The sequence below is a fragment of the Arvicola amphibius genome, chromosome 8 (assembly GCF_903992535.2).
Source record: "Arvicola amphibius chromosome 8, mArvAmp1.2, whole genome shotgun sequence".
Lineage (NCBI taxonomy): Eukaryota > Metazoa > Chordata > Mammalia > Rodentia > Cricetidae > Arvicola > Arvicola amphibius.
In genome coordinates, this window is record NC_052054.1 from 32,731,313 (window position 1) to 32,758,367 (window position 27,055).

Sequence of the window (27,055 nt, forward strand, 5' to 3'; positions counted from 1 at the left end):
GGAGAACTGTCCCGACAACTCGCCCGTCATGCGGCGGTGTGTGAGTGGGAGAGATGCCTCACATTACCCCTTGCCCCTTACCGTTTGCAACAGATGAGAGAGCTGACGACTCCCCCTCCCTGCCCCCGCTTATCAGCTGCAGCATTCAGGTAAGTGAACCTTGTCCCTGGCCTAGGCAGCACAGCATAGCTGCCCAGTGGTCTGAGGTAATGGTGACCCAACCCTGATGCTGTGAGCAAGAGATAGCTCCCCGATACTCATCTGAGACATGGCGGCAGAGGAGAAATGCCCTCCTCTCCACCCCTTGCTCATCAATGCCTGAGACAGATGGAGGAGTTGGCCCTGGAATCCTAAGAGTGGGAGGGCTGTCCCTGCCTCTCACCAGCTGCAACACACTGGAGAGTTGTCCCTGTACTTCGCCTGGGCAACACAGTAGAGGTGGCCCTGATGCTGTGAAGGTGGGAGAATCAATCCTGAGGGCTTGAAAGCAGGAAAGCTGGCCTCACCCCGCATTCATTGCTATAAGAAGAGAATTATCCAGGGCAATGCTGGATAGCTCACCCTGGTGGTGAGGATAGGGAAGAACTTGTGGGCATACCAGTCCTGAACCTGCCCAGACCCAACCAGGGTTATGACTTGACTGGCCTCAAAATCCACCGCATCTATGATCTACCAGAAAATCTGAAGGAACCTAACCTGCAGACACAGAGCTGCAGGATCTTCACGACACAGGGCAACAACAGGACATCCAAGAGGAGTTCCAGTGAGGGCCCAGCATTGAAAGTGTAGTAGAAACCAGAGGTCACGGACCAGACCAATGAGTCTTTGCAATGAATACTTGCGAGGTAAACGGACAAAGGGGTTTACTAAGGGTCTGGTTGTGTCACACTACAGCTTCCATGATGAGATTTTATTTTTTCTCCTTTTTGTTTTCCTCTAAAATTTTGTTTTATTGGGGGCTGGGGGGTTGCAGGAGTGGTGGGCGGATGCAGGGGCAGAGGACAGATGCAAAGGAATGGGGAAGTGAATGGGATCAAGACGCATGATGTAAAAGACACATAGAATGAATAAAAGAAAGCTTTAAAAAAAAAGAAAGAAAAAAAAAAACAGTCCTGACTGCACCTTCGTCTTAGACTTTTAGCCTCCAGAATTGCCACTACATAAATATGTATTGTTTAAACTCCCCAGTCTTTCCTATCACATCCCTAGCGAGCAACATACTGAATATAAGTCTTTAGGTTATTCTCCAACAGGAAAACTGAATAGTTCATCTCAGTGTTTAGGAGCTGTGGCACAGTAAGCAATGATATACAGTGGCTGTATGTGTCTGTTACATTTGCTGGGAAACTAAACTTCTGCCTGGCTATACTGGGGATTCACCAGCGTCTTGCCTAGGAGCTCTCAGAGAGTAGTATGTGCTTAGCAGTCTGTATTATTCCATAGGACCCTCTGCCACACACAAAAAAAGATTAAAGGAACTTTAGCAGTCTATGACTCCAACTGGTGATTTTTCTCAAGAATTAAAGTTGATCATCTAAAAGACATATGAGATAGAAAGGAAAGCATTTGACAAATTTCCACATCTATTAACAATAAATTCACAGTAATAAAGTCAGGCATGATGATGCATGTCTCTAATCTCAGGATTCAGAAGACTGAGGCAGGAGAATTACTTGGGTTACCATCACTTGAAGCAGAGGAGCTTCAGCTGCCAGCATGACATACACATGTCAGCTGAGGGTGTGTTTTGGTTGGTAGACTACTTGTCCAGCAAGCAGAAAGCCTCAGGCTCAATACTTTGCACCACATGAACCAGGTATGGCAGCACAAACTTTAATCTCAGCATTCAAGGGGGGGGGGCAATGTGGTAAGGTTCTTCTCATAACTAAGGGATAGCAATATGGCAAAATTAATATCTATGAGGGTGTTCGTGACTCTGCCGTGGCCCTGTAACATATATCACCCAATCTGAATAAATGTTACCATGTAAGGGAGACAAAGGGGGGACTTAATGTGAAGGGGAACTAAGGTAGCTTATATAAGGCTACACCCCTCTATGCTAGGGGTTCAGTCTTTGAGTGTAAATTCTCTAAGCTAATGCTGGCACAAATAAACAGAAAACCTCAGTGGTATCCCATCTTTCTGCATGAAAATCCCACAATAATAGAAAGATTAAATATACAAGGTCATTATCTGCTACATAGTGAGTCCATGGTCATCTTGGACTAAAAAAATACCCTCTATCATAACTATAAAATAAAATAAAGACTCCACAGAAACTCAAGACAGTCTTTACAAGATCTCCAGAAATACCTTCCATTCCCCAATGTTGTATTAAAAGTAAGCAATTTATTGAGAGGGCATGCCCCAGTGGTACATATTTTTATAAGGCATCCATGCTTGGAGTAGGAACTCCTACTTGGGCAGTGATAAGTCTGCCCAAGTCACACATGCTGCTATAAGTAGCTATAATAAACATTGGTTCACCAAGCTGGACTTGAATGGACTCCTTTCTTTATTCTGTCAATGCTCTCTTTCAGGGTTGTAGACATTTATTTTATAACTCCCCCAGGAAAAAATCATGTGATAACTTATTACTAGCCAAGGAAGAAAATTCAAAAAAATCAATGAGTTTAAATATCAAGCTAAAGCTATAAAGTTTCTGGAAGAAAACATTGACAAATAGCATCATGGTCTTAGAAAAAGATGAAAATTCTTGATACCAAGTAAAACAACAAGAAGAAAAACTTAAAGTATTCATTAAAATTAATCTACAATGAAGTAAATTTTTATAAAATAAGAAAACATTCCAGCATTCAGGTGGTTGAGGCAGGAAGATTGTGAGTTCAAGGCCGACCTAGGCTATAGAGTTGATCTCCATGTTAGCCTAGACTATACTAGACCCTGTCTTGAAAAGCACGAGGAGAGGAGGAGAGAGGAAGTGAGAGGAAAGGACGTGAGAAAAGAGGAGAGGGGAAAAGAGAAAAAAGGAGACAGAGAGAAACAGGGTGGGAAAGAGCAAGTCAGGACAGAGAAAAATGTTGGCTATATAAAATGAAAAACTTGAATACTATTAGAACCACAAATAAGCTGATGAAAAGCTCTCTGAATCATAGTAGACAGAAATGTAAACAGTCTAATCATAAATATCAAGGACATGAAAAACTAAAGGTTGTATAAATAAAGTGTGAGTGCTTTTTGGATGTGGGGCAGTGTGGCTAGGTAATTAGCTACATAGGATGTAAGAAAAGTTTCAGGGGATGCAAAATGCTCTGTTTTTAAATAATATATTTAACACCACCACTCTCTTGCAAATTAATAATGTGCTTATTCCTTTGCTTTTTCAACATTCATTGAAAGATTGGTGGCGTGCCCATGTGCTAGCAGCTGAGGCTATCAGTAGAGAAGATATGGTCAGTCCATGTGGGCAAGAATAAAGCGGTATTGCCGGGCAGTGGTGGCGGATGCTTTTAATCTCAGCACTAGGGAGGAAGAGGCAGGCGGATCTCTGTGAGTTCGAGGTCAGCCTGGTCTACAAGAGCTAGTTCCAGGACAGGCTTCAAAGCAACAGAGAAACCCTGTCTTGAAAAAAACAAATGAAAGAAGGAAGGAAGGAAGGAGGGAGGGAAGGAGGGAGGGAGGGAGGGAGGGAGAGAGTGAGAAAGAAAGAAAGAAAGAGAGAGAGAGAGAAAGATAGAGAGAAAGAAAGAAAGAAAGAGAAAGAAGAAAGAAGAAAGAAAAAAGAAAGAAAAGAAAGAAGAAAGAAAGAAAGAAAGAAAGAAGAAAGAAAAGAAAAGAAAGAAAGAAGAAAGAAAAAAAGAAAGAAAGAAAGAAAGAAAGAAGTGGTAGCAACTGCTTCTGAAGATCCTCGACAGACACCACTTGGTTTGGCTGCAAGCGAACTCCAAACGTAACGCAGCTCCAGCTCCAGCCAGGAGGTGGCGCCCTGCAGTCCAAGTCCACCTCAGCGCGCGGAACCATCGAGCAGAGCTACAGATATCCGGTTGTGGGAGGTTTGTAACGAGACGCACCGGGCCCTTCCGAGCTTCCGGGCGGGCTCTGTTTCGTTGCGGACCTCTGAAGGAAGCGACGGAGAGACCCGGGCTTCCTTCCTGTGGTTCCACCCCTCGGCTCCATTCTTCCAGGAGCTAGGGGCTTACCCGAGCCTCGCCGGGCACCCCGGGAGCCCGGGGCTCGATGGTACCGATGGAGACGCAGCTGCAGAGCATTTTCGAGGAGGTGGTGGTGAGTGCAGCTGTCCGTAACCCCAGGGCGAGCGTGGGAAGGGGCAGAGTCTGCGGGTCCCGGTTCTGGGCCTGGGCCTGGCTCTTTTCCCGCCCCCTTTGTTTTGACATTGGAATCTCTCCTGGGGTTGGCGGTCGCCGGGCGGCTGTCAGATTCAAAGAAAGCCTCGTTAGTTCCCGCGCGTTCCCCATAAAAGTGACTTGTCCTATGTTGCCCTAGAATATTTCTCCAGGGGACACCTTCCACCCCTTCTTTATTATTCAGATTCTTTATTACTTTTTGTTTTGTTGGTTTGCAGAAAACAGAAATTATAGAAGAGGCTTTCCCGGGGGTGAGTATGTGGCAGGCAGGGTTTGTAGGGGTTTTGGAGATTTTTTTTTGTAAGATTTTACTTAGGTTGGTTTGGGGGGAGTTACAAGGTCTGCCTTGCTGTCTGTGTACCCTTTTAAAACCAGTGGCAAGTAATGTGATTTTTGCTTTTCAGCATGTTTATGGATACCCCTGAGGATGAAAAAACAAAACTAATTAGCTGTTTGGCAGCCTTCCGACAGTTTTGGAATGGGCTTTCTCAGGTGAGACATTTCTTTTGTAACATCCGGTTCATGACTTTTGGGGGGGTTTTGTGTTGTTTTTGTTTTTGTTTGGTTTGTTGTTTTTGCTTTTTACATCTACATTGATCTTTTCCTTGAGGTGGTTTAGGAAAGGGAAAAGTAAAATTGCCGTCATTTTACATTCACATCTTTATGGAGAACCTGCATTGAAAGTTCAGTGTAATAAGATCACAGCGGGAGATGTCTTTTAAAAAATGTCTCCCATGTTAGATTATATAAGATCATTTCATCCTATCTTGATATCTTTGGTTTCCATGTGAAAACAGATAATGTTAAACATTTCTTGTAAAAGAAAAATGTCACTGTTCAAAAACTTACCTAGTATTTATGAGTGTATCCTCATAAAGACACTGTAATAGAGTCCCTGTTAGAATAATAGTGCATTATCTTCTCATGGTTCACTAAGGATAGGGAAATGAGCTACTGAGTTCTCTTTGCCACTCAAGTGTGGGTCCTAAAGACAACATGGTTTAATTATTTTTTTTCAAAAGGTAATACTTCGATGTAAATCAGAAATATGTAAAGCATAAGAGTGGCACCGAAAGCTAGTCTTCTTCTTTCCTAGTTTAGCCACCTGCCCTTCTGACTGAAGCCAGAATCCCAGTTGGTGTCCCTGAACTGTTTATCTTCGTGACAGCGTCTCTCTGTGTCATCCTGCTTTTGTCTCCTGAGTTCTGGGGTTGCGAAGTCATCCGCCATCACTTCTTCACACATACTAGACACTCAGCACCGAGCTGTACCCCCACCCTAGGCATCCCCTCATCTCTGAACTGCACCCCCAGTCTCAGAATTATATGTTATCTCTATAGAATCACCATGCACCATTTGTAGTGATCAGCTCTTAGCTTCTTATTTTTCTCCCCCTTCATAGTAAGTTCTGTAAGTAACATCAGGTAATTTTAAGAGTTTCTTTTCCTTTCTTAGGTCTTGTAGCAGTGGGATATATTGTAATATGGCTCTTCACCTTTATTAGCTAACCACATACTTTCAAGTTGTTTTTTTTTTTTTTTTTTTTTTTTTTTTTTTAAGATAGATTTTTTGCTGTGTAGCCCGGGCTAATCTTGAACTTTCAACAGTCCCCTTCCTCTGCCTCCTGGGATCATAGACATGGACCACCAGGCTTAGCTAGATGCTTCCCTTAACCTGTCTACTTTAAACAGTGTTACAGTGAATAATATTGTTGATCAGACTTAGGATTAGTTACTGGACATAATATTGCTAAATCAAAAGATAGGTTGGTTTTTTTCTTCTTAGTTATGGAGGGGAGGTGTATAACGCACATGACAGTCTCTGTATAATCCGGATTTGCCTAGAACTAGACATGTAGTCCAGATTGGCCTTGAACTTGTGGCCTTACTCTCTACCTCCTGAGTACTGGGATATAAGCATGCATAAGGACTCCCAGCAATAAAGTTTTATGGAAATTACCTAATTATTTCTTATAAAGGTTATTTTGTTTACAATCCCAATACCAACATGTGAGAGTATTTATTCCTTAGATGTATACAATAGAATGGTAATAATTTCTTATCCTTGTGTATCAAGCACTGAGAAATTTTATTTTGAAAAACTGTACATTTTCTTTTAATGTTTAGCATCTTTCATGCATTCTTTATTTTTAAATTATTGTTGGGCTTTTTAAAAATATTTTTTGTATGTGTATCACAGTATTTGTGTGGAGGACAGAGGACAGCTTACAAGAGTGAGTTATCTCTTGCCATCATGTGGGTTCTGGGAATCAAACTCAGGAGGCAGCAAATACCTTTGCCTGGTGAGCATCTCACCAGGTAATTTTTATTTATTTATTTCTGTTTGCTTGTTTTCGTTTTGTTTTTTGAGACAGGGTTTCCATGTGTAACAGTCCTAGCTCTCCTAGAACTATCTCTTGTAGATCAGGCTGGCCTCGAACTCACAGGGATTCACCTGCCTCTGCCTCCCGAGTGCTGGGATTAAAGGCGTGTACCACCACCACCCGGCTAGCAGGTAGTTTTTAAAATGATCCCTTAAGCATTTAGTGAGTTAATGTGTGAATCTTCAAGAAGTTTATGTATTAAGAGAGAAAGCTAAAAGAAAAGTGGACAATTCTAAATCACGAGGCTCAGTGGTAATATGGAAGAGCAAGGCATCAAGAGCCTTCTGGCATGTCCTGGAAGGCAGTGACTGTCAGTCAAATTACAAAAACCTAGATGTTCAATTCATCATTGGAATCACGGTGTTCATGGGAATTGGATTCATTTCCATTTTGATGAGGCTGAAGCCCCACCCATATTAGGTTTTTCCTACATAAAGGAATATTTATATCCCCCTGAAAGATGCTGCTTACAGTAGCTTAAGTGAGTTTTTTGTTTGTTTTTTTTTTTTTTTTTTTTGTTTTTTGTGACAGGGTTTTTCTGTGGCTTTGGAGCCTGTCCTGGAACTAGCTCTTGTAGACCAGGCTGGCCTCAAACTCACAGAGATCCGTCTGCCTCTGCCTCCCGAGTGCTGGGATTAAAGGCATGCACCACCACCACCCGGCCCTTAAGTGAGTTTTCTATTGGCCATGAATTTGTTAATATAATCTTAACTACTTTTGGAGGTCTCATGGTAGGAGTTTAAATCTATGTAATTGAAAGATTTAAAATTAATATAACAAATATTAAGTTTTATTTATTTATTATTTGGGTACAAAATCTTGCTAGATACTGCTCAGGCTGACTTAGAACCCTCTATGTAGCCCAGGATGGCCACAATATGCCTCATCCCCTCAAGTACTAGGTTTACAAGCGTATATTACCATGCCCACAGTTGAATATGACTTGAATCTTGCTCTTTTAGGAACTATTTTAATTTACTGATATTCACAGTGAAATATTTCATCTGCAGTACTGATATATTCCTAGGTATGATATTAGCAGTGTGTGTTAGTTAGAAAATGTAGCTTCAAGCCTAAAATAAAAGCATTTTCTAATTTTTAGGATTCTCATGAACAGTGCATCCAGTGGATTGTTAAGTTCATTCATGGCCAGCACAGCCCCAAAAGAATCTCTTTCCTCTATGACTGCTTAGCAATGGCAGTTGAGACCGGTCTCCTTCCACCCAGGTAAGGTTGGTGGGGATGAGCAATGCAAAGACCTTTTATTGTAAAGAAGCAGAATTGATTTGAGGTTGTTGTACAGAGATAAGGGCACGGAAAGGGGCATGAAGCTCCTAAGTAAGTTAGCTTAAGAGGTAGGTATTTTTGGTTTTAAATCTATTTTGTTTCTGATGTATATGCATCTGTGTTAGTAGTTGCCGTGTATATGGGTGTATGCATGAGGGGGCCAGAAGAGGGTGTCAGATCCCTTGGAGTTAGAGTCAACAGGTGATAGGAACCGCTTGGCATGGGTTCTGGAAACTGGACTCAGGGCTTCTTCAAGAGCAATGTGAGCTCTGGATTGCTGAATCATCTCGACAGTCATTTTTGTTTAATTTTCATAATGCTTCATCATTACAGTCTGGAACAGCAAGGGCTGAAGGCCTTTAGAAAGAAGCTTTTCATGCTCATTTGAAGCATGATTAATAAAAACTCAGAGACAGATATTGGGGCTCAACCTGAAGGTCAGAAAAACAAAGCCACCAGCCACTGGTTCTTACCTTCACCTCAGTCTGAAATGGTGATCCTGGTTTAGAATCTCAGAATGAGACTGAGCCTGAGAGCTCTCCTCCCATCTTATAATCCTCTCTACTTGCACTACCGCCTGGTTTCTCTGGCAAACTAAAGTGTGGCTACTGGGATTAAAGGTGTGTGTCATTGCTGCCTGGTCTGTACAGCTGGCCAGTGTGGCTGTTTTACTTTTCGGGCCCTCAGGCCAGCTTTATTTATTAAAATACAAGTGAAGTGCCATTATACTCATTTATCTCCTGCAGCATGTATTGGGGCTATCGTCCAGGGAATACAGGTATTGTCTTTTGTGAGCTGGACTTTCTCATAGCATGGAGCTCAAAAGTTTGCAAAAGGGAATATAGTCAAGATGTAGCCCTTGCATTCTTGCCATAGCGCTGAGCCTGCCCAGGAGCACAGACCATCCCTCTAACTCTAACAGAAACATACAAATGAATATTAATGTAGTCACCTTAAAAAAATACAATTTGTCACCTCCTGGTAGTTGATAAATATTTAACCAAAAGCTTTTGATAGTTTTTTTTCTAATGAAAATATAGCATAGTGAAAATCATTTAGTTCCACTTAAAGTTGAGTTGTCTTCTAAGTAAAAGACATGAAGTGTTACCTATACCTGAAACACTTTAACAGTGTATTTTTAGAAAGCATGCTTGGCCTGGCGCTTCAGTACCCAGCATCCACAGACCATAGCTGTTAGAAAATTTTTAGGGTTCTCTCTCATAACTGGAAAGCTCCTTTTTATCCCCTAGGATGGTTTGTGAATCTTTGATAAACTCTGACTCTCTTGAATGGGAAAGAACACAGCTCTGGGCCTTAACGTTTAAGCTGGTTCGGAAAATCATTGGAGGAGTGGATTACAAGGTATCATTTATTTTCTCATTGTAAAAACTGATTGCTTTAAGACATGATTATTTCTTACAGGATGTATATCTTATTTCACGTGAGAGAAACAAAGTAGAGAGTATTAATAACTTGACCTTTTTCATCTGTGCTGAAGGGATTTAAAATGACTCAGTTGGTTTACAGTTTTTTTTCCTCCCAACATTTGAAAACATACACAGGACTGATATGTTGTTACAGTGAAATGGGACGTCACAAGGCAGAATCCATGTTTGGATGCCAGAGTGTTTCATTGCTTCATGAAATGAAGAATGTGGAGCAGGGGTCTGTGGACCAAACACTCTGCCTTGATCTCTCTAGAATCGTGTCCTTCCTTACCTGTCTTCAGGATTCTGCTTCTGACCAAAAGCAACAGCACAGTCTCTCGCTAAAGTTCCCAGTACAGCGCAGGAGCTCCCCAGCTGCCCCCACCATTCAGCTTCACTCAATTCTGTTGGTTGCTGTCCTTTGTTAAGGAACTGCCACCTCATGGCCTTGTGCTTTGTGTCTGCACGTTCTTCAGTCAGAAATGACCCAGTCATGACCAGGGGAATAGTTACTGTTAAATCATAGCCAACCCTAAAATTAATCACAAAAGATGTCTCGGATGATTTTTCTCTTTACTTAAACTGAGTATTGTTACCCTGTTTCCAGAGGGTTTTCACATGCATTTCTGTCCACAGCAAAGCTGGGCTTTTAAACCTTTGGAACAGTAGGAACCCTTTGACTGTTTTGAGGGCCAGAAAAGATTGGCAGAATATAGAAAGTTCCGTTTGTATTTTTAAGGGATTTTCATTTTTCATTATAAGATGTTATGCAGAATTCTCTACTATTGTGGAGCATTATTCTGTTTTTCTCAGGGTAGCGTTAGAAGTGTGTTGCCTCTGATTTGGAAAATTTTAAAGTGTGACCTTGAAGCAGTGTACACTCCTGAAACCTGGCGGTTTCGCCTCACATAGAAGACTTTATGCATACTTTTTGTTTTAACTCATGTCGTCTTATTTCTTATTAGGGTGTTCGAGATCTCCTAAAAGTGATCTTGGAGAAAATCTTGACAATTCCGAATACAGTAAGCTCTGCTGTTGTCCAGCAGCTCCTGGCAGCACGAGAGGTAACTTAAGTTTGCACATGCCTGAAATTCGTTGGGGACAGCCTCCCATGTCTAGGTTTTTTAGATTAATGCTTTTAAAACCTATAGTGGCTGACGCTCAGGAGACAACTCAGTGGGAAGGAGCGCTTGATGTTAAACAAGAGACATAGAGTTTAGATACCTAGGACCTGTATAAAAAAGCCAGGCATGTGCCCTGTCCCCATGCCTATAGCCCTGTTGTTGTGGGACAGAGGTATGCAGATCCCAAGAACTTGCAGGTCAGCCACCCTATCAGAAAACAGCAAGAAGACACCTATACTCACCTGTGGCCTCTGCATGCACGTGCATAGGCAGGGACAACTGCACACGTGCATGTAACTCACACGGCACTCACACAAGTAACGTGCAGTAGTTGTCGAGCATTCTGTTGCCTCTAGGAAAATACAATCAGTTCTGTTTTTGATCAAGTGCTCTGCCACACTGAACTGCATCTTAGCCCAAGTCATTTTTTTTAAAGATGCTGTTGTTTCATGACTACTGTCTTTCAAAAGGAAATTTAAAAATTATAATTTTTGCTAGCTAGTTATGATAGGAGTATAGATACTAAAGTATTTTAAACCGTTATAAGATAGACAGTGGCCAGTTTTACTTTTTGAAACTACTAATAATACTGTAAGATTTTTCTTCTGTTACTGTCTTATAGCTATGAATATTTAAAGTATTTTTAAGGTATTACTACCAACAATACAGTCTATTGTAAACAAATTACCCTTCATTTTTATACATGTTTTAAGGGAATTCGTCTGTTAATATTAAATTTTAAAATAATAATTCTGCTTTTTGAGTATGAGTGTGTACGTGTACGTGTGAGTACACATATACCTACGGAATGGTTAAGTCAAACAGTGTAGCATAGTTTACCTCACAGTCTTTTGTCTTATTTCTGAGGTGGGGTATTATGTAACTAATTTTCAGCTGAGGTCAGGATAGGCTTGAACTCCTGATTCTCCTGTCTCTACTTCCCAAGTGTTGGAATTTCAGACATACTTCCCTTATATTCTTTTTTCTTGATAAAACATTTAAGATCCACGTAAGTATTTCACGTGTGTAATACATCCTGACTAACTGGAGCCATGATGTGTGACAGACCTCATGAGTTTGCGCCTCCTGTTTACTCAGCAGAAGAGTCTTTGTGTCAACGTTTTGCAGGTGTGTGCGGATGCGAGCCCTTCACCAGCTGCGTTATCCCCAGCCCCTCGTACTCCTTTTTAAATCCTTTCTGTTGTTGTAGTTAAAGGTCTTAGTGTGTGAGACTAGTCAAGAATAATGTTACCTTTTTATTTCTTTTAGGTTATAGCTTATATCTTGGAACGAAATGCCTGCCTGTTGCCAGCCTATTTTGCAGTCACAGAGATCAGGAAACTGTATCCTGAGGGAAAACTTCCACATTGGGTAAATTTTAAATTCTCATCAAAGTTTTATCAAATCTGTATTAATTGTATTGCTTGTATGCATATATGTACTCGTGTATGTGAGTTACACACTCTGCACGCGCGTGCACGTGTATTTGTCTTAGTTAGGGTTACTGTTGCTGTGATAAAACACTGTGACCAAAGCAACTTGGGAGGAAAGGATTTGTTTGGCTCCTACTTCTCTTTTGCTCTTCATCACTAAAGGAAGCCAGGACAGGGGCTCAAAACAGGGCAGGAACCTGGAGCAAGAGCTGATGCAAAAGTCATGGAGGGGTGCTGCTTACTGGCTTGCTTGCCCATGGCTTGCTCAGCCTGCTTTCTCCTAGAACTCAGGATGTTGGCCCAGGAATGACCCCACCACTGTACTCTAAGATTTTTCTTCTATTACTGTCTAATAGCTATGAATATTTAAAGCATTCTTAACGTATTACTACCAACAATACATTCTATTGTAAATTACCCTTCATTTTTATACATATTTTAAGGGAATTACTCTTAATATTAAATTTTAAAATTGACTATGTGTGTGTGTGCGTGTGTGTAGGCCACTACTACCTAATCTTAAGGAAACATTCTCAGTTGGGGTTCCCTTCTCTCACATGACTCCAGGCTGTGTTAAGTTGACATAAGATTAGCCAGTAAAATATGTGTGTCTGTGCACATGCTATACCATGAATGTGGAGTCAGGACAGCTTTGGGAGGTGATTTTCTCCTTTGTCAGTGGGATCCAGTATTCAAACATAGGTCATCAGGGTTACACAGCAATTCATTTTACCTGCTGAACTGCTTCACCCCACAGCCCCCTTTAAAAGATAATAATGTATGTAGCAGAGTGCACGCACATAGGGAAAGTAAGGCTGACTCCTTAGAGTGGGAGGGATTCTAGAGGAAGAATAGTGCCATATGCACATTTTCAAGTGGTTATGTTATCCTTGGAGAGTCTATATTTTTTACACTTAATACTTTGTGTGTATGGACCATGTACACCATGCATGTGGTTGGAGGCCAGAGGCTAACCTGCACAAGTCAGTTTTCTTTTCTGTCTGGAATTAATACTGATGCCATTAGGCTTGGTTGACTTGTTGAGCCATATCACTGGCCCAATAAATGTATTTTTTAGCATAATATATTTGTTTTATATCTCTATTAACTCATTAAGACAGTTCTTATGTTATGTGCTTAAAATATACACAGCTTCATAACTTAGGGACATATGGAGTGTCAGGTATCTGGAAGAAAAATAATCCACTAGTCTTTGAGTAATTATTCTGTGCTAGGCTTGTACTAATTTTTAATATACAATTTTTATTTAATTTTTAAATTCCAATGGATGATCACCCTATGCTGGGTAGTCTTGGTCTTATTTTATATTTTTTTGTTTTCTTTTAGTTACTAGGAAACTTAGTATCAGACTTTGTGGACACCTTCAGGCCTACAGCAAGGATAAACTCCATTTGTGGTAAGATTACAATTTAAAGTATGCTTAGTATATTACGCAGTACCTGATCTTTTGTGACTGTGAGTCTGATGGACAAAGCTGAAAGGTGGCCTCTTGTGAGTGGCTTGCCACTTTGTAACGTCGAGGAAACCAGTGGTGATGATTTTCAGGTGCTTTGAATATGGTAAAGACAGAAATCATAAATGGGTGTGACTTTCAAATAAGACCATTCTGGAAGTCTTACCTCTAACTAGGAACACTTTTTATTTGGTATATTTTAGTTAGCTTGCATAACTTTCATTGTATTTTATTTTTGGATTTTTAAAACAAGGTCTGTATAACCCAAACTGGCCTCAGACTGTGTGACCTTGAGCATCTGATTCTCCTGCGTCCACCTCTCAGTGCTAGGATTACAAAGCTGTGCTGCCACACTCAGTTGATGTGGTCTGGGATGGGACCCAGGGCTTCATGCCTGCTGAGCAGTCCCCAGCTGAGCTCCATCTCTCGCCCCTGGAAATGCTTCTTAAACTCTAGACAGTGGGAATGTCAGCAAGCTTGTTCTGCTGTGGCCATTGTATTGGGAATACCAGACTCTTCCAGTCCATTGTAATTTACACCTTAACTCTTCATTGGATATTTTAGCTATCTACTTTCTTATATTTGGTTTGATTCTCTCATTTTATAATCTTTCAATGCTGAAATATATTTCCAAATTATTTCTAAAAATTATGATAGCCATTTAACTCTCTAGGAATATGGACCCCCTTTTTAAAAATGATCAGATATTGAGCATTTCTCACAAGTCAGTACAATTTTAGGCATTGGGAATATAAAAATAAACCACATAAATTCTAGACAAAATCTTGAGCTCTAGTTTTTGTTAACTGATTAGATATTAATATCATTAACTGACTTATAGAAGTGAATTAGGTCTTAAGAAAGAAGATGCTGAGTTCATTTCAGATGGGTTGAGCTTGGGGTTGTTTATGGGATAACTAAGTGACGCTGTTGAGTAGGCAGTCAGCATATGCTATATCAAGTCTTCTGCGGATACCCTGCAAAAGAAAAGAAGTGTTAACCCTAGAAAAGAGATCTGTGCTGTGCACCATGTATCTGTGCAGGTCCATCTCATGAACATTGGAAGCTTTGTGTTGTGCTGGCTGTAGCAGCTTTGCTGCCGGACTGCAAAGGCAGCTGTGTGCCATTACAACTTGGCAAAAGCAGATAGCCAGCTAGATTTGGCTCGTGGACTGTACTTTGCTGACCTCTGTCTTAGACACTTAAACAAAAAGCAACAGTTTTGAATTTGGAAACCTTGTACAAATTGATTGTTCATTGATCAGAAAGAAGTTCAGGTTATAAAAATTGTCATTCTTTAGTCTCCCGACAGCACCAAAAGGCACCTAAGCCAGTGCCTCTTGAGCATGCATACTCATTAAATACTAAAGAGTATGAAGAACCTGGTGTTGCCTTGGTCAGGTTTACATCTAAATATTTGTGTGATGTGTGCAGGCCGTTGCAGTCTTCTGCCAGTAGTGAACAACTCGGGAGCCATCTGTAATTCTTGGAAACTGGACCCCGCAACTCTTCGTTTTCCTCTGAAAGGCCTTTTGCCATACGATAAGGTATGTATTAATCCAGTGTTGGCCGTCTAAGAGTCACCATCCCATATTGTCACGTGTCCAAAGCCAGATGCCTCTTAATAGTCTGCAAAAGTAAATATTTTAAAGAAAGATAGCTTATGGCTTATTATATTTTATGGTGTGTGTTTTGGTTTTGTCTTTGGTTTCCATTCCTTTTGCTAGGGTCTTGCTATGTAGCCTTGGCTGGCCTGGAGCTCTGTACAGTAGTCTGGCCTCTAGCTCGTGCTGAGATGGCAGCTGTGTTTATGTCATTCTGTTACCCAAATATACTCTTGTGGTTTTGGATTTGCCTTAGTGGGTACTTAGATAAACTCTCCATAAGTACAGGTTCTTGTCTAAGACTCTACATTTAAAGAAATGAAAGAGTCATGATTTGAACTCAGAACCTGCACAGATCACTATTGGTCTTTTGGCACCTACCTTTTTCAAATTTGGGCACTAGTGGTTAGCTTGAAGAGAGGTGTTTGAGCACTGTATCCATTCTCTTTGGTTAGATTTCTTTTTTTTTTTTTTGCTTTTTTTTGTTCTCATGGTTTATTTTTTTATATGAAAAATTTCCATCGCCGTCCCCTCCTCCTCCCCCCTCCCTCCCCTCCTCCTCCCCCTTTCCTCCTCTCCTTCTCCCCCTTCCCACCCCTCCCCTCCATCCATACCTCCCCTCCCTCCCTCTCAAGGCCAAGGAGCCATCAGGGTTCCCTACTCTATGCTAAGACCAAGGTCCTCCCAACTCTTTGGTTAGATTTCTAAACAGAGTCTTTTGGTTAGATTTCTAAACAGAGTCTTTTCCTTGCGATGATGTTTATGACAAATGTGGCTGTCCAAAGTCATGTTTCTAAGTTTAATACTGACGTAAAGAGGCTGCGTTGTTGTGCTCACTGGGGGATTTTCTGTTAAGGAAGAGCAATCCCCCTTACTGCATTAATAGGCAGTCTTGCAGATTGCACTGGCTCTGTATTCTAGTTGTCCTTAGAACTGTGTCTACAAAACCAGTTGTCATTGCTCGTCTGTAAGCCCAGAACTTAGAAGGCTGAGGCAAGAGGAAGCTGTGAGTTCTGGCCATCCAGGCCTTTATCATAAGTTCTAAACCAGAGTGACAGCCTGTCTCAGCAAAACAAAACAAAACCAACCAAGCAAAAAAATGACCTGTGTCTACAAACCAGCCCTTATTATAAAAGTTTGTTGGTAAAACTTACTGATTATTCTGTTTTAAAATGGCCCAGCGAATCCTGCGTGTATTGGGGGGGGGGGAGGTTGAGATTTTTAACGTATTTTTGTTTTATATATATGAGTGTTATGCATTGCATGTATGTCCATATGCCACATGAATGGATTCCTGTGGAGGTCATAAGAGGGCATCAGAGCTGGAGTTGTAGGTGTTTGTGAGCAGCACTTTAGGGTCTAGGTGTCGAACCATGGTCCTAGAATAGACACCCCTCTTACCAGCCAAGCCATCCCTCCAGCCTCACAAGGAGTCCTTTAAAATGACTGCTTGAAAGGAGGTGGATGTCTCCTCTCACTTGCGCAGATACAGCCTTAGTGAAGAAAGGAGCAGCAAGTCGGTGTGGAGCTGGAGTGAACTGAGGGTCGGGATCCGTTTAGACGGGAAAAGGTTGTAAGGCAGTAGCAGTTCTTCAGTTTTCCTCACAATTCCACGAGTACAGTTTTAAAGCGTGTCTTAAAAACTCGTTCATAAAGTGCCCCCATTCCTTTCAGAATTCCATCTGAGATCTGTAAACTTGTACAATCGAGCAACCGTTATGCAAACAGTGTTTGAAGCAGACTTTGCAGGAATTTTAAGAGTGAGGGCTCTGCCAGCACAGACAGAAATGAGGAAGACTTGTGTGCTAGAAAGACTGGATGTGTTTATAAGTACTGATTAGTTCAGACTAGTGTAAAGTGCAGGTTCTCTGAAGTGGCACAGGCGAAAACACACTCCTTTCCTAAAACTGTGTGTGTGTAAGTGCTAAGGTTGCTCGACAGTCTTACCAGAGGAGCAGGACCCGGCAGCTTATATTGAGGGATGCTAGAGCTGCCAGGAGATCCTTTAGACAATAGCTGTAAACCCAGAAAATTGTTCTGGTTTTGTCATAGTAGTAGTTGTATAAACTGGATTTAGTTACAAGAAATTGTATGCTTAGATATGCAGAAACTCCTGGAAAATTGTCAGTTTTGCACAGAAGGGAAGCAGAAATCTTAGCAATGCTTCATTATGTCTAAGGGCTATCTGTCACCAAGGACAAAGTCTATCTAAACTGACACATGAAATTGATGTTTTATTTTAAGAAGAGACTCTTGAAATGGGAAACTGTAAATGTTTTGTTTTCAGGAAATAAGAAGTTCTGATTCATTCTATCTAGTGTTATCTTGACTTTTAACCCTTAAACGACCTCGCACAAGGCTTTCACCCTGGTTTTCAAATAAAAGATGGGACACATAACCTGTAAACACTAAATAGAATTTTTTCCCTACTAGATTTCGCATACTGGGAAGGTAACAAGTTCCTTGGGAGATTTTACTCTTAATTCCAAATAATTTGCATTCACATTTGTTAATCTTGAAGCAGTAATTTCTTTTTTATTTCCTTTAAAGGATCTGTTTGAACCACAGACTGCTTTGTTGAGATATGTATTGGAGCAGCCCTATTCCAGGGATATGGTCTGCAATATGCTAGGTTTAAATAAGCAGGTACTGTACTATGCTGGAAGCCAATCAAATCTGTAGATCTTCACTGTTCTTCTCTATTTTCTTTGCCATAGTTAACCAAGCAAAACAGTTAAGAACTCTTCGATGACCTTTTCCGTATTAAACTTATTCAACAATGTTGTCTTTTATCATTTATATATTGCATTAAGAATGTTTAAATTTAAAGGGAGGTATTTTTAAAGTTGGTTTGTTTTGCATTGCTTTTTTTCTATAAGGCCAGTTTCAAGTTACCTTTTGCCAGAGAAACCTACACATGACTAAACCATATTTTTTGACCTTTTTGTTGTTGTTTGGGTGTCTTTTTATAACCCTTGATATCTTCAGAGTGGCCGCCTTGCTGACTTTTTCTTTTTCTTTCTTTTTTCCTTTTTTTTGGTGTGTGTGTGTTTGGTTTCAGTGGTTTGCCGTGTGGGCGGGTTTGTGCTGACTCTGGGTTTCTTGAGGCTGGCCTCATAGTCACTGTTTTGTCTTTTCTTTTTTTCTTTCCTTTATTTTGTTCTGTCCTGTCTTGTCCTGCCCATCCTCCAATGCTCTAGACCTTGAACATTGCTCAGGTATGTTCACAACCTTACTGTTGTATTGTGACTAACGATACGCTGGCCGCTTTGTAGCCACTGATTCATTAGACAATACGTGTATGGTCGGGGCTTGAAATTGGCGGGACCATGCTGAGACCAAGGCCACTGAAAAACCTTCTTGGGATGTGAGAGTTCTTTTTGGTGGATGGTTTTTGTTTTTATTTTTGGTGTTTTCTTTTTTGATATATATTTTTTGGTTTCTTGTTTCTTAAGAAAGAGACAACACTTGGCACTCAGTCAAGCCTGTCACTTTTTGATGACATTCTCCCCACTCCATTTTAGTCTTTCATTTTCAGGCTAAGGTCAGCCTGATGGGATTTTCAGAGTCGGAAAGATTGATGGTAGACTCTTGTCTTTCCAGACTATTAAGAAAAACAAATAGCAGCAACAAAAATACTCTGTTGATTTGCCTAAAAACCAAAACAATTTTAAAAAAGAAAGGAAAAAAATTTTCATAAAAATATGTTGCTTTTAAAAGTTGGAGTGGTGAGCTTTAAACAGGGAAGGCTTTTTTGGAAATATGGGGATTGACTAAGAAATGCCACACTCTTAGGTGACCCCACACCTCTTGACAAACACCCTTCTTTGTCAGTCCTTCTCTTAGAGTGGGCTCCTCAGTTGAAGCTCACCTGTGGCAGGAGAAAAACCACTGGCTACGTTTGACAAGCCAAACTTTTATGCAGTCCCAAATCTGTTCCAGGACTTTGCACCTTTGAGATTTTAAACAAAATAGTGGTTCCAATTATTTTTGTTAACAATTTTTGAGCCCAGCATATTAAAATAGACCAGCTTTTTGATTTTAAAAAGACGCTCTTGTCTAGGCTCTGTTAAGTAGCGTTGCTGTTTGCAATACTATAGTGAAGGTTGTACCAGTGCTTCCATTGATAAAGCCCTATTTTTACGGACATACGGCTTGGCCATAAAACTTGCTCAGTGTTGAAACTGCATGCCAAACTCACGCCAGTAGTAGTACCTCCTTTATTATTTTCAGTTTTTTTTCTTCTAAAAAAATTTACCAAGTTTCCTTGTTTGGAAGAGCCTTTGTACATGTGAAACTGGAACTCCTTGACCATTGCAGTACCTGACAGTTACCTCCTATAATCTGTCACATTGACATTTTAAATACAAGTCATTAACTGATCCACTTTCACTTGAGCTAGAGGTAAGTATTAGCTGACTTGGAAGAATGCTTCACACTTTGTCTTAAAACTAATTTTGCAGTGAAAGTTAAATAATACTTGACTCATTTTTTTTTTTTTTAATTTGGTGGCTAAATGTCATTTGCTGCAAGTACATCCCCCATATATCTTCAGTTATCTGTGGCTTACCTCCCCCAACCCTCCGCCTTTGGGGGAAGGATGCAGCTATCCTCAAAATAGAAATTGACAAAATAATTCCAAGAAGGGTATTTGTGATCTGATTATTTTAATACGTTTCAACCTATAAAAAGTTTATGACTAAGACATAGATCCATTAAAAATAAAGTTTATAATGGAAATGCTGACAGAACATTATTAGTTTTGGCCCTACCGTAGTGTAAACATTGTCAAAAATTCACAATTCATGGGTAATGGTTGCCATAGGCAACTCTATAGTGAGGGGATCTACCGATGTAAAATAATATGCCGACATGCCTTGGTATATTATTTTACATATGGAGAACAGAGTATAAAAGGAGAACATGGAGGATAAATCCGTATGAATAAAAGGATCAAATCATCTTAGTGCATCTTTTATCATTACAGAACTATGTACCCTTTGCTGTACTTTCTTTCCTTTCTTTAACAGTGCAATAATTAAAGCTTGAAGACTTTATGACCTGTCCATATTGCATTTTCCAGTAGGAATTAGGTTATGGTTAATCCTAAAAATTGATCGCAGACAGGTCATAAATAATCTTGTTCCACAGCCACAGCAAGGTAGAATGTGGAAAACAGAAAAAAATGTTTGTTTTATGTTCACGTCAGAGTTTCTATCTTTTTTCTTACAAATAAAAGCATGAATCATTTACACTTCTTAAGCATTTGTATGCTGTGTGTAGGCTCTGGCTACCATCTCTCTGATATGCCTCTGGGAGCTGTTTACTAACATAGGGATCTGGTTCTGATTGGCAGCTTCCTTGGTAAAAGTCGGGGATTAATAGGCTTGAGACTTACACCTCCCAACTTGTCCTAAATAGACAGCTTTAAAATTGATGTAAATTACTATTTAGCATTAACTGGAACCCTTGTAAGTAAAATTTCTGAAATGTGTAATGCAAAGGGAGCTGTTCCGTAAAAAGCATCCCATGCCACTCAATAGCAAGTCTGAGTGAATGCAGAGAGCAGCTTGGCTTACCAGCTGTCCAACCGGTGAGAAGGAAGCAGGGCATACTGCGGATGAGGGGTAAACTAAGGTCTAGTATAGTTTGAACTGTTATGTGGATAAATAATTTTAAAATACAAAATTTGGATATTCTCATTGTTAGAAACAGGTTTAAAATATCTATGCATATAGATACACTATAAACTTAAAGTTCAGCATTTATGCCAGTCTAGTAACTTATAAGTAAAATATTAAAGCACCTTTAAAATGTTCACTTGGTCCACTTTAGGAAACAGTCTGAAGTATGATGAAGACTTTTTGTTTTAATGTAACTATTTTATAGTAATTGAAAACTAAAGCAAAGTAATTGTGGTGTCATACTTGTAATCCCAGTGCTCAGGAGGTTGAGGCAGGAAGATTTCCTCAAGTTTGAGTTCAGCCTGGACTTCATAGTGAGTAACAGGTCAGCCAGAGATATATAGCAAAATCTTGACTTTAAAACATACACACACACAAGAAAAAAAAAACATAAAACTAAACCTATTTATTTATACTTTGTTTTTTCACATAGGGTCTTGCGTAGGTACCTAGGCTGACTTGAAACACTGCATACCACAGGCTGTCCTCTCAGCATCCACACGGCCCTGCTCTTGTCAGCTCTACCAGTCTGCCTGACACAAAGGTTACTTAAAAGTAGATGTATAGGTCATTCTGTATATCTCAGACCTTTCTTCTTTTGATTCTGTCAATTGGCAAAAAAAAAAAAAAAAAAAAAAGCAATGTGCTTAATCCCACCTTTAAGTTTAGTTTAAGGAAAGTACTTGACTTTATCCAGAATAATCCATCCAGTACATATTCTGCTCCCGTGAGATACCAAGGTCTGAGGTGGCAGAGAGATTCTGATTGATTCTTAACTGAGAAACTGGGGTGAAAACATGAGACATGGCATGTGCTGAAAGAACATCAGCTTGAATTGTGAATTTCCCAGTTGCTTTGATTTTGTTAAAATGCTAATATTTTTGGCATTCTTCTTTAAACCCTTAACTTTGTGGCCATCACAACTTGCCTGAAAACTTGTAGGTAAAGATCCAGTCTTTAAAAAAACAAATATCTAAACATCCAGTCTTTAAAAAAAAAAAAAAAACAAATATCTAATACAAGAAAGGGAAAGCTCAGTTGCTAAACACCAATTTTATTTAGTCTGTTCTTTTTTCCTGAAGTAGACTGATGGAAGACCACCACAGATGGAGGAGTAGTTGACAAATTGGCTAGTCTCCAAAGTAGGAGCAAATTCTCACACTAGTGAAAAAAGAAAAATTCCTACTGGAAATCCTGGCTTTCCTTCTTTCCACAAATTTTTCTGACTCTTGTTTACTTTGGATGATCTCGCTCTAAATTCGTGTTGTCGGAGCCATTCTTAGGTGCTGGTGGTTGGCAGAACTAGTGAATTTCAAGCCCTGTACACAGTAGTTGCATGCTGACTTGAGAACTAGTCTGTAGTGTTGTCTGTTGCACTCTGCTCTGCTTCACACTGATGCCTACATCTGGAGGAGTCCCGGAGTCCCAGCTGGTGGTGTTACTATTGCTCTTCGTAACCTGTAACGTGGTTGACCTGTGATCATGGCCTTGTGTCTGGGGGAAATAGAATATGAACCAACCATTGATGCTTACCGTTTTGGGTAGATGTTTGTTTTATTTGCATGCATTGAGAAAGTGCAGCCATATTGGAGCTTTACAATGTGGAGCTGGCAAAGCATGCAAGGAGGGGATGCAGTGCATTGTTTGGTTTCTTTCCAGATTTGTCCCCATTTTGCATTTTTCTATAAATTCAAGAAATATCCCTTTTTCATGGCAAAAGACATCGATAATTACATCTAAAGTACAGGAAAAATCGTCTATATTTCAGTAATTGTGTTCATTAGAAAGGCTTCCAACTGCCTGCTACTACCTAATACAACATTTATAAAGAAAAAAAATGAAGTTGCTTTTAAAATATAGCTTAATTCTTCTGTTAAAAGTACATTTTAAATCACTTTTAAAACACAAATCTTTTTGCCTCTAGAAAGGGAAGTTGCATTTTCATTGTTAGTGTTTAAATCAGCTCTTTTTCTTGTTTTAGATATTAAAATGATCTAATTTAAAATTAAAGCTGCATTGTGTTTGGCCTTCAGAGAAGGGAAGAACAGAGGTTAGCTCGGAGATCAGTTTCTTTTTGGTTATGGAAGAGGTTTTCATTTCAGTATCAGGATTATTGCTACCCATTGAAGAACAGACATTCTGGGAGCTGACTTACCTCTGTTAGTGATGGAACTGTAAGCTTGGAGTTGTCACTTTAAAACACACGTGTTGTTTCATTTGCTTTTTCTAAATAGTTAATCTCTGGAAATTCGTTTTTCAATTTAGATTGCAAAAATGATAGTACCTCCCTATCATGTTCGCTTTAATCTATTATCTTAACAAAGTAGTAAATTGCTTTGATTGCCTTTTGTCAGATAAAAATAATTCTGTAGTCAAAAATCAAAATTAATAAGAAGCAGGAGAAATGAAAAATATTTTTTTATGAACCTCATCCTGTATGGTAATATGACATGATGCAGCTTTAATTGACTAGATCTAACCTTAACTTCAACTCCATTCCATGCTTCTCGGCCTCTTGTTACAATTAATGCCCCTTCAAACTGGTGACTTCTGAAACTAACCAGGAGGCTTTTGGAATACTGTATTTAATCTCTGCCCTACAGCACAAGCAGCGCTGCCCTGTGCTGGAGGACCAGTTGGTGGACCTGGTGGTGTATGCCATGGAGAGGTCTGAGACCGAGGAGAAGTTTGACGATGGGGGAACAAGCCAGCTCCTGTGGCAGCATCTCTCCAGTCAGCTCATTTTCTTTGTGCTTTTCCAGTTTGCCAGTTTTCCACATATGGTCCTTTCTCTCCATCAGAAGGTAGGTACCACAGTGCACTTGGCTCAGAGCCACTTTACCTGCTGACTGGTATGGCTTAGACTGCTTTCAGCACTGCCAGTGATACTGGCTTCAGAGGGGACAGCAATCGGGGCCTGAGTCAATCAATCAGTCTTTCTTTTTCTTCCTTCTCCCTCCCTCCCTCCCTCCCTCCCTCCCTTCCTTCCGGCAGGGTCTCACATGTTGCCTGACTGGTCTAGAACTCACTATGTAGACCAGATTGGCCTGAAACTCACAGAAATCCACCTGCCTCTGACTTCCAAGTGCTGGGATAAAAGGCTTACCTGGTTTCCTTTTGGAACTTTTATGGTTTCTTTCTAATTATAAAAACTGATTTGTCATTCATTCTACATAGTCACAATGCCAGGACGACATGAAACAAAATGAAAAGAGTGTAGTACCACCAAGGAGTCGAACAATAGAGGGGAATGTATTTGCACACATAAATATATATGTATGTATGTGTGTACATCTATATACATATGAGCAACTTTATTATAGTAGTTGTGCCTTGTGTCCTGGTTAGGTTAGGTGCCTGTTGCCATGATAAAACACCATCACCAAAACCCACTTGGAAAGGAAAGGGTTTATTTCCTCTTACAGTTTATAGTCTGCCACGATGGGACTATAGTCAGGAAACTGGAGCTAGAAACTGTTGCTAAGGTCATGGATGTATGCAACTCAGATTTGCTTCCCATGGCTTTCTCAGCCTGTTTTCTTACACAAATGAAGACCATTTGCCCAGAGTGCTGCCCCTCGTAGGCTAGGACATCCTGTATCAATCATTAATCAGGACAGTATCCCAGAGTTACCTACAGGCATTTTGTCAGTTGAAAGAGGAAGGGACCACTGTCCAGATAGCCCCTTCAATGGTGTGCTCCCCAGACATAACCTTCGTCCACTAGCCCCTGCCTTCTAAGCACTCCACTGGGTTCAGGATCACCATGAGCTGAGAGCCAGGCCTTTAGAGTATGTGTGCCGTCTACAATCTAGACTAGATCTAGATTGTAGCATCACGGTGCTCTGTTAAGAACAAGCCACAGGGCTCTACCTCTGCATCTTCAGTGGCTGTGTCTGCATTTGCACTTTAACGTTTTTTACAGTTAGCAGGGCGAGGACTGATCAAAGGCAGAGATCATCTGATGTGGGTTCTGCTCCAGTTCATTTCTGGAAGTATTCAGAAAAATGCACTTGCTGATTTTCTTCCTGTCATGAAGCTCTTTGATCTACTGTATCCAGAAAAGGAAGTAAGTTTTACTGATTACTCACCAGAGTTATTAAACTTAACCAGTTTATGTGCATTTAGCAGAATGAGAATTGGATCGCTGTAAGCATTTGTGAAATTTTATTTTTTTATATATTTATCTCAACTTGTTATAATTTGGGGATTCGTTTCATTTTTCAAAATTAAATGACCTTTGTGTGATAGGGAAAGCTTGGCTAAGCATCTTTTATTTCTTGTTGACAAGTAGAAACATACCAACTAGATCATTTTTTCAAAAATGTTAGGCTTATAAGGTTTCATTGAAATGCTGAATAGTCAAAGAGCTATTGGGGCTAAACGAAGAAAGGAACTTTGAAGAGTTACTCTGTGAAGGATTTGTATGCATGTGACTATTTAGTTCTCATTCATATGGAAACTGATTACTATTTTCCAGTGTATTCCAGTTCCTGATATTAACAAGCCGCAGTCAACACATGCCTTTGCAATGACGTGTATTTGGATTCATCTTAATAGAAAAGCTCAAAATGACAATTCCAAGCTCCAGATCCCAATTCCACATTCCCTGAAGCTTCACCATGAGTAAGTTGTTTCTTACTTGGAGCTTTATTTCATTAGTGGTGGCTTGCAGACCAGATTGATTGCAGTATTCATTAACAATGGCTTGTAGACCATTATTGACTTAACTATTCATGTGGTATTGATATCGCCCCGTACTATCCAGAAGGCAGGAATTGGCTAAGGCCGCATCAGAAAAAAACCTGATTGAGTCTGGTTATGTTACTAGGTATTTTTCTGATCTTCAAGACTGACTTTTGTTTTTACACTTTAAAATAGTAACTTAACGTTTCTTTTATCGACATGAAAATATTTCATGATTTCCCAAGGGCTTGTGATTTGAGCATGATCTGATTTAGGCATCTTTCTCCCTCGGATGGGCAAGGTGAGTGGCCCGATGTGGCTGCCATGCTCCCTCATGTGTGTTCCAAAGCCATGACGACTCAGAGGAAATGCCCTGCTTAGGTAGAATACATAGGAGCCTGTACCATGCTCAGATCCATGGTCCATCTGGCTTCTGTTTTATAAAAAGCCAATAGTAAAGGTACTTGTTATATTTAAGCAGATAAGAAAATAGAATAGAAATCTTTTTCATTAATTTGTGAGTTATTTCTTTATTCTCTGAAACTTAGCCTAATATAGTGCATTATGCACGATTTCTTGACAAATATCCATTAATTGTTAAATTAGGATGAAGTTTAATCTGCAATATTATCCAGTTTTTAATATGCAAAATCACTCTGTATCACACCAGAAACTGTAGTATCTGTAAGAATAAAGATAATATTAGTAACTGCATATGATTGAAATTTTTAACATGCAAGTTAGCTTCATGGATGTTATTTTTTTTTATTCAATAAATGTGATATTTTAGGTTCCTTCAGCAGAGTCTGAGAAATAAAAGTTTACAGATGAATGATTATAAGATTGCCCTGTTGTGTAATGCGTATTCCACAAATTCAGAGTGTTTTACACTACCCATGGGAGCACTTGTGGAAACTATCTATGGAAACGGAATTATGAGAGTACCTCTCCCGGGAACGAGCTGCTTGGCTTCTGCATCTATAACCCCCTTACCAATGAATCTCCTGGATTCTCTGACAGTTCATGCCAAGATGAGGTGTGTCCATTTTATTTATTTGGTCCCATATCTGGGAATTGATTAAAATCTGGTTGGTATTCACTTTTTTTTTTTTCTTTTCTTTTTTTTTTTTTTTTTTGGTTTTTCGAGACAGGGTTTCTCTGCAGCCTTTTTTAGAGCCTGTCCTGGAACTAGCTCTTGTAGACCAGGCTGGCCTCGAACTCACAGAGATCCGCCTGCCTCTGCCTCCCGAGTGCTGGGATTAAAGGCGTGCGCCACCACCGCCCGGCTTGGTATTCACTTTTTTATATAAGTGTATATGCATACATATATGTGTATGGCCAGTACATTTAAGAAATCATTTCTTCACAAAAATGAATGCTGTTAACTACAGAAATTATAGACTATACAGAGGCGCATGAGGTAGATGATCTTATCCTTTTCCTAATAGATGAGCATGGAAAACTTTTTTCCATCTTTTTTCAATAAATACATTTGTGAATTTATTGTATGTGTTGTTCTCAAAAATGTGCTGTTTATCTTTTTTTTTTCCTATAATAAATACCTTTTCACGTGATTCTTCCCCAAAACACTTGGATTACTACATCCAAGTTTCTTATGAGGCTGTAAG

General features: G+C 40.0%; 1 protein-coding gene across 3 annotated transcripts in view; it reads left to right on the forward strand.

The window, feature by feature from the left end:
- The first annotated feature begins 4,097 nt into the window (after positions 1 to 4,097).
- The window catches only part of Med23 (mediator complex subunit 23), a 44,304-nt gene continuing 21,346 nt past the window's right edge, over positions 4,098 to 27,055 (forward strand). For 2 of the 3 annotated variants that reach the window (XM_038338841.1, XM_038338843.1), the window contains exons 1-15: positions 4,098 to 4,245; positions 4,544 to 4,575; positions 4,730 to 4,817; positions 7,811 to 7,935; positions 9,246 to 9,357; positions 10,388 to 10,486; positions 11,816 to 11,917; positions 13,327 to 13,396; positions 14,888 to 15,000; positions 17,608 to 17,703; positions 18,258 to 18,275; positions 23,345 to 23,545; positions 24,667 to 24,810; positions 25,222 to 25,367; positions 26,218 to 26,463. In XM_038338841.1, the coding sequence (XP_038194769.1) occupies positions 4,198 to 4,245; positions 4,544 to 4,575; positions 4,730 to 4,817; positions 7,811 to 7,935; positions 9,246 to 9,357; positions 10,388 to 10,486; positions 11,816 to 11,917; positions 13,327 to 13,396; positions 14,888 to 15,000; positions 17,608 to 17,703; positions 18,258 to 18,275; positions 23,345 to 23,545; positions 24,667 to 24,810; positions 25,222 to 25,367; positions 26,218 to 26,463 (1,640 nt within the window). In that variant the 5' untranslated portion in view covers positions 4,098 to 4,197. The remainder of the gene's footprint in view (positions 4,246 to 4,543; positions 4,576 to 4,729; positions 4,818 to 7,810; positions 7,936 to 9,245; positions 9,358 to 10,387; positions 10,487 to 11,815; positions 11,918 to 13,326; positions 13,397 to 14,887; positions 15,001 to 17,607; positions 17,704 to 18,257; positions 18,276 to 23,344; positions 23,546 to 24,666; positions 24,811 to 25,221; positions 25,368 to 26,217; positions 26,464 to 27,055) is intronic. The other variant, XM_038338842.1, reaches the window with a different exon arrangement.